The following is a 10,624-nucleotide window of genomic DNA, read 5'->3' on the forward strand; positions in this document are numbered from 1 at the left end:
CCTCCACCAGCTAAGTAAAAAAAAATGTTTTGGGAATTTTTCTGGCTGTTGTTTTTTTTAAAAATAAAATTATGGGTATTTAGTAGAGGATTACTGGAGGATTTGCTGGACCGTTTTCCACTGAAACAATGTTAGTTCTCTAAACATGTGGCACTCATTTTCAGGGCACCCATAAGCAGCAGCCATTCACTTTAAGCATGATTGCTGGCATAACACAAATCAACCACTTATAAACTCCTTTTTTCGGGCTGTATAGAAAATATAATAATATTTACAACCACAACATTAACTTGCTGTGATTGACCTGCTACATCATATTTATATTAGCCAATCACTGTTTAAATGAAGGATAAAAGTCAAAAACTGAAAAATATGTAAAAATAAAAATACGTACCATAGGGTCTAAATGTTTAGATAATTTATTGCAAAATCTTCCATTATTTGTCAAAAAGTGAATGGATAATGCTACTTTATTCTTAAAAACCAGGTCTAAAAATCGCTTTGGTGTCTTAAATGGGTTATATTGTTGCTGTTTAGTGTTAATAGAGATTATCAGCCTGCCAGTCTTCACCTAAAAACTGTTCACTAAAAGAGAACTGCCATGAGACTAATTAAATACATCTTTTGTTTCTACCTTCCCTCATTTTTTTTTAGTATAATCTGTTAAAATTTCATTTCTATCAGCTGAACATACACACGAATGCTTTCTTTTTTTCCTTTTTTGTTCAGTGTGGGTCATAACTCTACTTTGACGTGCTGTCTTAAAGTTTTTGTCCTCTCTGATCTCTTCCTCCTTGGCCTTGCCTCAGTTATGCCACCTTTGTGCTCCACTAGAGAGGGAGAGGTGACAGAAAGACAGATGACCGAGATATTTCCGCACGCAACTATTGTTACTGCTGCTGAGCACAAATATACTGGCTTGCATAAGGACAGAGGAAGGCGGTAGAGATGGTAGGGAGGGGAGACCATTAGCTCAGTTACTAATCTCGTATTCACACTTGGCTAGGAACGGAAGGTGACCCAGTAACCCCCCTTTACCCCCACCCTTACACACTCATCCACATGCACACACATGAAATCTTTATGTCAATCCCATGAACACACGGTTTACACAACATGTAAAAAGTCCCTTTTCCCCCTGTGGGAAGCTGCAGTGTTTGTGTTGACTCCGTTGCGTGCAAAGGGTGTATCAGTGTGGGCTGTTCAGCTGATTTTTCTGTGATTGTGGTGACCTACTCTAACCTGCTATGCTGATTGTGTCCTCAGGTTTTGACCTGAAATACAGCTTGACCCTGTCCTCTGCAACAGTCTCCTAAGCAGTCTTATCACCTCTTAATTATCCCAAGATATAAGAATACAATAAAAAGCATTTTGTAATACTGAATGTGTGTGTGTGTGTGTGTGTGTGTGTGTGTGTGTGTGTGTGTGTGTGTGTGTGTGTGTGTGTGTGTGTGTGTGTGTGAGGACAGCTTTAAATCCATAAATCTTACATAGTTTCAAACTAAACACACTTAGTTTCACTTTGATATTTTCATTCTTTTTTTTTTTTTTATTCATGCTGTTTGCTGGTTCACCACATTAATAACCATCATTACTGGCATTTCAAGGCAGTCTTCCTGCCTCATGTGCATCATCTAAATTATGGATTCAGCGATAATAAAAAAAAATAGTAAAAATGGGTGACAAAAGTATTTTACAACTGTCTCTCTTTTGAATTGTTAACACTATATTTAACAACACCTGAAACTCACACTCATAGCCAAAGAAATGCAAAACTGCCATTTTCAAGGCTCCAAAAAGCATCTTTTCTTTTACAAATTGCAGCAAGTATGTGTTTTGCATCACTTGAAACTGTTACAAAAGTGATGTTGCACAACATCACATCACACATAATTTTCATCAGTGTATTGTGCAAAAATGTTCTAAAAAACACTTGCACAATTTACACAAAAAAGCCATGTCTCATTTTTATTTTTCCACTTTTTTTTCTTATCCTTACACACTTCCAAGGCAACGGGTTGTGAAATACATTTTCATTACCAACGTTTCTTGAACTTTGTTGTGGCTTTATTATGTTTGGACATGTGGAAAAACATCACATCTTTTCTTATGAGACTCGGCTCACCATCTTCTCATGTTAAGATTGCACTAAGTGGCCACATATTCTCCACAACACCTAAATTAACAAAGATAAAGATAACTTACACATGTAGGTTTTTAGATCCCTCAATTAAACTTCATACTTCAGGTGGACTTGTGGAAAAATGAGTTGCAATGACAAAGGATTCAGTTTTTACCATGAGAAATTAAACATTGATCAAACTTCCATGCACATTTGTATTTTGTTGAATGGACATGTAACCTGCAGTGAGTTGGCAGCAGTCATCTGGTGAGACGAAATGAGAACTTTTACATCCTGGAAACAGCTAAAAAAAAACAATGCTAAGTTAGACAATGAACTTTGCTAATATCGCATGCATCAGGCAATAAATGATAATAAATTATGACATTTGATCGCATGCAGCACTGTGGATTGTGAGGTACACAACCGAACCTAACTAGCATATCACAACCAAACTTAACTAGCATATATAAAAGGGTGTAGGACACAATTTTACCACTTTTAACACCCCATTAATTCTTATGTGCAGAGCAGCAACTATGACCTGCCGCCTAAAATAATCCTATTAAGAACTGCTCAATGGGGCACACACGCAAAGCCAGGAGGCTGTTCAGCAACGTCCTAAAGGGTAAAAACTATTGTTCCCCTTCTGCGCAGACCAACTGTGTCATTCTGCTCATGTCACAGTGAAGCTGAGCTTTTGAATTTGCAGGAATAGCGTGGCACTCAGCATGGCTTTAAATGAGGCTCAGTTTAATCATCACGAGGAGTGCTTGTGTGAGAATGACTGTGTTCTCCATTCATTTCCACAGATGCTAATACAGTAAATCTAGTGCAGAAGGATGTGATGGTCCCATAATTTAAGACTATGATTTTAACTAAAGGTTTTTTTCTGTCTCTGGGAAGTATCTATTTCTTATTCTATGGTATTCCTACTTTGCTAAAAGCAAGTCACGCTCCTCAAGCCACACAGAAATGAAAGATTAAAACATTTTAGTGATACAGATACTTCAAAAGTAACTCTTTGGAAACTTTTTTCTGAGTTTATTTGAACCTTTTTTAAAAAAAAAAAAAAAAAAATTTGACTTATTTATTTCAAAAGGTGGGTAGGATGAAAACATCAGGGAGGAACTTCTGGCCACTTTGAGGCAAGTTGTAAAACTTCATAATTGCAGGAGATGTGCAACTTATTCTGATGCTAAACCATAAAAAGCACCACATAAAGAAAAACAACCTCCTGACAGCACTGGTATGCATAGAAAGACACTCACATGGTTAGACAGAGGAACACACCTGCTCTTAAGGTGTGTGCGTGACAGCCTTTGCGTGAGTAGAGACTAACCATCTTCACAGTCATTACACATGCTTTTATGTCCAAAAATTCTTTAAGAGGTATATGGCTGTAGGCAAAACATTTTTTCCATGTGTTTTCTCCTCTTCTTTTCTCTTTTTTTTTCTTTAGTTTCTTCCATCCAGGTCAGTGAAAATGGACAGAAGCTAACTAACATCAAAATACTCTGAGACCAGTGTCCAAGTTCTGCTTTCCAGTATGACCCAGTGTTTTCCCAGTGGTCAGCTTTGGATTTGTACAGTAGCACATACTGATCACTTTCTGTAATAGCCTGTAATCTCTTTAATCTTTTTAAGAATTCGTAAACTACTTCAACACGGAATCCCCCCCACCCCACCCTCGACTCACAACCGGGCTACCACATTCCTCCTCCGCTGCTCCCCATGTTGACCACAATCGTGTCAGACTGCTTGTGGGGCAAACAACCACAAACAAACAACATAAAACAAGGTTGATATCACAGCATTATGATATGATGTTAGGACACGTACCTCAAATGTACATTTTTCTGCTCTACAAGTATGTTATGATGAAGTACAGAGTAGAGTGTGACACCTACAGCTGCTTTAATGCTGCTCGCCTGTTCTGCAGCTGAGAATGAAAGCTGAAAACTCACAGTCACATCATTAACATTAATAAAAGTTTCCAGCTTGAGATGTTGTTGGAGCTCTAATAAAACTTGCAAGTTTTTTTTTTGTTTTTTTTTTAACCAAAATAGTTTTGTTGATGTTGTTTTGTTTTCTTGACCTTAGCTGTGATATATCTGTATTTAGACCTTGTTCTATCGACCAAAAGGCCCATATGTCTTTAGGTACAACATGATGGCCTAAAATAACATTTTATTTGATTTATTGCCTCATAGATTTATGGTAGATATTTCCCAATCCACATTATCAGCATGGAATGGAATGAACTTATCTGTGACCTTGTTTTTACTCTTCCAACCAAACGCTTTAATCTACAGTGTGTTTACTGTCACACCTAGCTGTTCTTGATCATTATCATTTTTCTTTGGTGGAAGAAAAAAAACATCTTATAAGGGAAACTGGTGATTTATTAAATAAATACATTTTTCTGTGGCCTCTTTCATCTCTTGACTGACAGAAAGGGCGACTAACTTCAACCTTGCTCGCACCCCATGTGGGGTTCTAGTCTGTGTGGCTGTATATGGTCTCACTATGTTGCATGACTGCCATGAGTGAAGCCTGATTGGCAGATTGCATGACTCCAAAGCCGCAATATCCTTGCATTTACAGACGCTATAGCGCGCAAATATGTGCACCTTCGTGCAGGCATGAGAGAGAGGAAGAAAGAAAAAAAAACAGATTGTCTCGCGTCTTGCGCTCTTTGTTCTAGGAGTTTAAAACCCTTGTGTCTTTTCCAGGGGCTGCTGCCTTTGCGTGACTTGACCAAGCAGATTTAGGATTGTCCAGAAGACCGAGACCCTCCCCTCTGGACGGCAGCTCCGCTTCTCACGCAACCTGCTGCACCAGAAGCGCAGCGCCGAGGCGCACGGAGAACGAGTCCCTGTGGAGTCTACACACCGTCCCAGAGGAGCCAGAGAGTGCTGGTTTCATCAGACTTGAGAATAAATAAAAGTTTAACTCACTTTGCTTTTAGTTTGATTTTTTTACGCCACAGTGTGTTTAGGAGGTTGTGGCCTCGTTTGGATCACGGTGTTTACGTTTGGTATGAAATGGAAACAATAGATTTTACTGGTTTGGAGACAGGTCAATAAAAAGAAAAATGAAAATCTACTGAAATAAAGACAAACAATAAAAATCAAATCAGTATTTGCAGGGAAAAATGCAATGTAGATGATTGGATAAGTTAATTACTAAAACCACATTGTGGTCACATTATCCAAAAGAAACCGAAAATTGTCAGTAATTTTTTTCTGATCTGATTTTTTTTTTTTTAGCTTAAGTTTAAATTCCTAGTCAGAGCACATATTTAACTTTATTTTCAAAATTAAGCAAACAACATCAGATTAAGTTGAGGCATAATCAAAACATAGAAAACGCAGTATGTTCAATGTAAAAGCATAAGTTAAACTCTTTTATATCAACTTTTGAATGCGCTCCGGTCAAGAGTATTTTTGTTTAAGCCTCCAGACAGGAAATATTCTTTTAGGTGGCCTCAGCGGTTAAAATAGCTGTTTTACTATACTAAATTAATTAATTAATAAAAATAAGATAAGCATATATATATATATATATATATATATATATATATATATATATATATATATATATATATATATATATATATATATTGCAGCCCATACATACATTGGGTTTCAATGACTACAATCTTATAATGAGTTCTTAAACACATCCAGACGGTTTATAATATTATAAAATATCTGTGCAGCCATGTAAACAATCAGTATTTCTGCAACAACCTAATGCAGTGACTTTTTAAACATGCACCAACATGGCTCCCAATAATACGCACTCAATGAGCTTGGTAGCATGTGTCTGACACAGCTGATAGGTCCATTACTCAGCAGACAAGCTCAAATTCTCAGGACTCTTAGCAGCTATATATATACATATATATATATAATATATTGTATTTTCACACGCAGGTTACGACTGTTTATAAAAGTTGGTTGAATAATGAAATTTTACTTTAAGAAGAAACAATTACATTTTGGGATTAAAACTTCCCGTAAGGCTCTGTGATGCAGATGCCATCGCAGATTAATCCGTCTGCAGCGCTGCGCTTTTCCGACAGAATCAAGCCACACGTTGGAGTTTCACAGAAACAAGAAGCGTGTCATGATTTGGGTTTCTCCCTTTGCTTTGTTTTCAGGGTTCCTGTTTTATTTTGTAGTTTTCCTGTTTAGTTCCCTCGGTTCTTGTTTAGCTTTATTGATTTCCTGTTATTGAATTCACCTGGTTTCATTTCGTTGGTTTTTGGCCTTCTCCTTCTTGGATTAAAAGGATATCTGACTTCTGCATACTGGCTTCCCGACTCCTGCATTTGGGTCCACCTCCCTCCAGCCACCGTGACAAAGCGCAATCAGGACTTAAATGCCTCGTATAATCCTCAAAGCAATCAGCTTTATCAACCAAATAAAGGCTGCACGCGAAAAGAAACGTTTTCATTGTTTTGACCAGTTCACACCAATTCTCATATTAGAGAAAATAAACAGAAAGTTGCTTTACGGGAGGCTCAAAGCCCTGCTGTGAATGCCTGCTCAGAAAATCTGATCATAAAGGTTGACCAGAGGACAGATGAGGAGTTGTATTGAACTCATACCTCCAGCGGTGCTGGGTGATAACTGCCCCCCCTCTCTCCCCAGCATCTTCTGTGGAGGGAGGGGAGGGTTTGATCACTGCGCTCTCACGCAACTGGTCAATCTTTAACTCCCACGAAGGCACACGCACGCAATTGCATGATTTTATCAGGGCTTCAACCATGCCTTCGAGGTTGGTGTGGAGTTTGTCACAAAGTCCTGCTCTACCCACCCACCCCCCCCCCCCCCCCGCGCGCGCGCGCGCGCGCGTGCACGCACACGCACTTGTGGGCATGGTAGAGGAAAGTTTGCTGAAGATTCAGTCTTACATAAAGCAAACATTTTCTTATCTTTATTCGGACAAGTCCTTGAAATATTCAGCACAGCTGCAGCTTGTGCGACAAAATATTAATCATAATACGTTTCCTTACTTGCTTACTTGCTACATATTGTAAGGAAGGTTGTGTATATAATGAATAAATATATAAAACTGCAAGATTTCATCTGAACACCTGGCTGCACAACCGGTGACGTAAGACGCTCAACGTCATTATAACAGATAATAAATGATTTTACAGCCGTGGAAATTATGTTTGCCTTGGATGGTTCTCTGCCTCTTATGTCCATAAAGTAGGAAACATAAAAAAGTAATAAAGCTTTGCTGCGCTTTGTGAAGTCTGTGAGTTGTGTAACGTTCATCATATCATAGATACCACACACGCACGCGAACACCTTTTTTCGGAGGTAAACTTCATTCATATGAGAGTGAGAGAGAGAGAGAGAGAGAAAGAGAGAGAGAGAGACAGAAAGGGGGAGTTGATGTAACAAACAGCGACCAATCAAGTCGCGGAGCGCTCTATAAAATGAGTCTTCTCTTGAGTTTAAGGACATGAAGAGAGGTAACTCCAACGATCACTAAGATCATTTTCTGCTTGCATAATTTTTTAGAAGCACTTCTTGGATCCTTCTTCCTTTTTCCTAAAAGAAAGGTAAGCTTAATATGTGTCTATGGCACAGACTTTTTTTCTAAAATAAAACCCTATTTGGAATTAGTCATTTATACAAGTTTGCACATGCAGGTTTTACTATCAGGGGAGGGTGTTACTTAATAGCATGTTACCTTCAAATTTGCAATAATCTTTGCATAGCATGTGGTCCAAGAGGTTTGAGCATACGCTCCAGGTCTCAGTTACTTAAACTTTTAACGTGCATGTTGCATATAACTTTTTCAATGGCTCCCTTTGCGGTTCTCATGCCCTTCCTATTTAATTTGCAGGTTGAGCAGAAAACAAGAGAAAAACAGTTATCATCATGGCATTAATGATACTGCCATTCATTGGAGCCCTGTCAGTGTTTGAGGGTTTAATAGCCATCACAACACTCTGTGTGGTCTACCTGACCCTCAAGCGCTTCCGTACTGAGATCCCTGAGGGCTTTCGTCAACTCCCTGGACCCAAATCGCTGCCTATCATTGGGAATTTGATGGATCTTGGCAGCAAACCCTACCTGAGCCTAACTGAAATGAGCAAACGCTACGGTAACGTCTTCCAGATACAGATCGGCATGCGCCCTGTTGTCATTCTGAGCGGCAATGAAACTGTTAGACAGGCTCTCGTCAAGCAAGGGGATGACTTTGCTGGCAGGCCAGACCTGTACAGCTTCCGTTTCATCAATGATGGCAAGAGCCTGGCCTTCAGCACAGACCAAGCCGGCATCTGGAGGGCCCGTAGAAAGCTGGCCTACAGCGCCCTGCGCTCCTTCTCCAACCTGGAGGGCACGACCTCAGAGTACTCCTGTGTGCTTGAGGAGCACATCTGCAAAGAGGCCGAGTGTCTGATCAAAGAGCTTGAAACCGTCATGAAGACCCAAGGCCACTTCGACCCCTTCCGCTACATTGTTGTGTCTGTTGCCAATGTGATCTGTGGCATGTGCTTCGGTCGACGTTACAACCATAACGACCAGGAACTGCTTGGCTTGGTGAACCTCTCTGAAGATTTTGTCCAGGTGACGGGCAGCGGCAACCCGGCAGACTTCATCCCTGCTCTGCAGTACCTGCCCATGAAATCAATGAAGAGATTTGTTTCAATCAACAACCGCTTCAACAGCTTTGTTCAAAAGATTGTCATTGAGCACTATGCCACCTATAACAAGGTACAGAACTCCCTTCCAGTAATAAAGTTTTCACTTCAGTTATCATGACTAATGTAACTTCCTTTTTTTTGTCATCACTTACTATTGAACTATTTGAGACTTCATGATTTTTCCATTTCAGGACAACATTCGGGACATTACAGACTCTCTCATCGATCACTGTGAGGACAGGAAGCTGGATGAGAACTCCAATATCCAGATGTCAGACGAGAAGATTGTTGGAATAGTCAATGACCTGTTTGGGGCAGGTAGGCTGGCTACATGTTGATGCTTTGTTAATCAGTGAGAATGATTTACAGGAGACATGAATCCTGACAGATTTTGTGTCTTCTAGGTTTTGACACCGTTTCAACGGCTCTGTCATGGTCGGTGATGTACCTGGTGGCTTACCCAGAGCTGGAGAAGAGGCTTTTTGAAGAAATTAGTGAGTACAGGTTTTTTGTATAGTTTCCTGTGTTTTAAATGACCTTTCATGGGGAAAAATGTTAAAAAACTTGACGTTGAGACTTAAATCTGAAAAGCTGCTCATGGAGCAAATTGCAAATAGACTATAAATAAAGTTAAAGTCTTTTATTGATTAATGTTTTTGTTCATTTTCAGGGGACAATGTAGGCCTGGATCGTTTTCCTGTTCTCTCCGATAGAAACAACTTACCCCTCTTGGAAGCCTTCATGCTGGAGCTCTTTCGCCACTCTTCATTCCTCCCTTTCACGATCCCTCACTGGTAAGGTTTATGTCTTTTACATGAAGGAAATACCACATTCGCTTGTAAACAAAAATACCAGTTCATGACATACCTTAATCGCAAATCAACATTGGACACAGAAAAATTGTCATAACAGCCAACTGAAAGAAAGACACTTGTAAGTATTCAAAGGGTTGACACTTGTGCTTTTGTTGTTGTTTTTTTTTAGCACCACCAAAGACACATCTCTGAATGGCTACTTTATTCCAAAAGACACCTGTGTCTTCATCAACCAGTGGCAGATAAACCATGACCCGTAAGCTTGTTTTTTGTTGTTTGTTGACATTTTTACCCGTCACATTTTAGTTAAAACACAGCAACAGCACCCTCACGGCAGCTGAAAATGGAGATAATAGTTGCCCAAACTGGATGTGTTCTGATTAATCACAAAAGTATATTTATTTGTTGTTCCTCAAGCATAATTAAATGCTCGATTCTCTGCATCCTTCAGTGAGCTTTGGAAGGACCCTTCTTCCTTCAACCCAGACCGTTTCCTAAATGCTGATGGCACCGAGGTTAAGAAGCTTGATGGAGAGAAGGTGATGACCTTTGGATTGGGAAGACGGCGCTGCATCGGAGAAGTTATTGCACGAAATGAAGTCTTCCTCTTCTTGGCAATATTGATCCAGAACCTGCAATTCCAAAAGTTGCCAGGTCAACCACTGGACATGACCCCTGAATATGGTCTCACGATGAAGCACAAACGCTGCCAAATGACAGTCACAAGGCGAGTGAAGGACAATCAGTGAAGCAAAATATAGAGTGTATGAGTCCAAGGTTGATGTATGTTGATTGATGCTTTTGTCAAGTAGCTAATCACCTTTACATACATATATATATATATATATATATATATATATATATATATATATATATATATATATATATATTATAATGTAAAATGTAAGTACAAGGGTGGTGCTTCTCAGTGAAGTATCAAGAGGTTTTGGTTTCTCCTGTTCAATTTTGCTGCAGTCCAAAAAGCTGACCATTCAGAAATGAGAAAACATA

General features: G+C 39.4%; 1 protein-coding gene across 1 annotated transcript; it reads left to right on the top strand.

Annotated features, from left to right (window-relative positions):
* Window positions 1–8,028: 8,028 nt before the first annotated feature.
* Window positions 8,029–10,362, top strand: cyp1a (cytochrome P450, family 1, subfamily A; the record flags this gene model as incomplete). Its single annotated transcript, XM_079258059.1, has 6 exons — window positions 8,029–8,868; window positions 8,990–9,116; window positions 9,203–9,292; window positions 9,469–9,592; window positions 9,783–9,869; window positions 10,065–10,362. The coding sequence occupies 6 exons, from the start codon at window positions 8,029–8,031 to the stop codon at window positions 10,360–10,362; spliced, it is 1,566 nt and encodes a 521-aa protein (XP_079114185.1).
* Window positions 10,363–10,624: the final 262 nt, after the last annotated feature.

The sequence above is a fragment of the Telmatherina bonti genome, assembly GCF_933228915.1.
Source record: "Telmatherina bonti genome assembly, chromosome: 1".
In the NCBI taxonomy this organism is placed as follows: Eukaryota; Metazoa; Chordata; class Actinopteri; order Atheriniformes; family Telmatherinidae; genus Telmatherina; species Telmatherina bonti.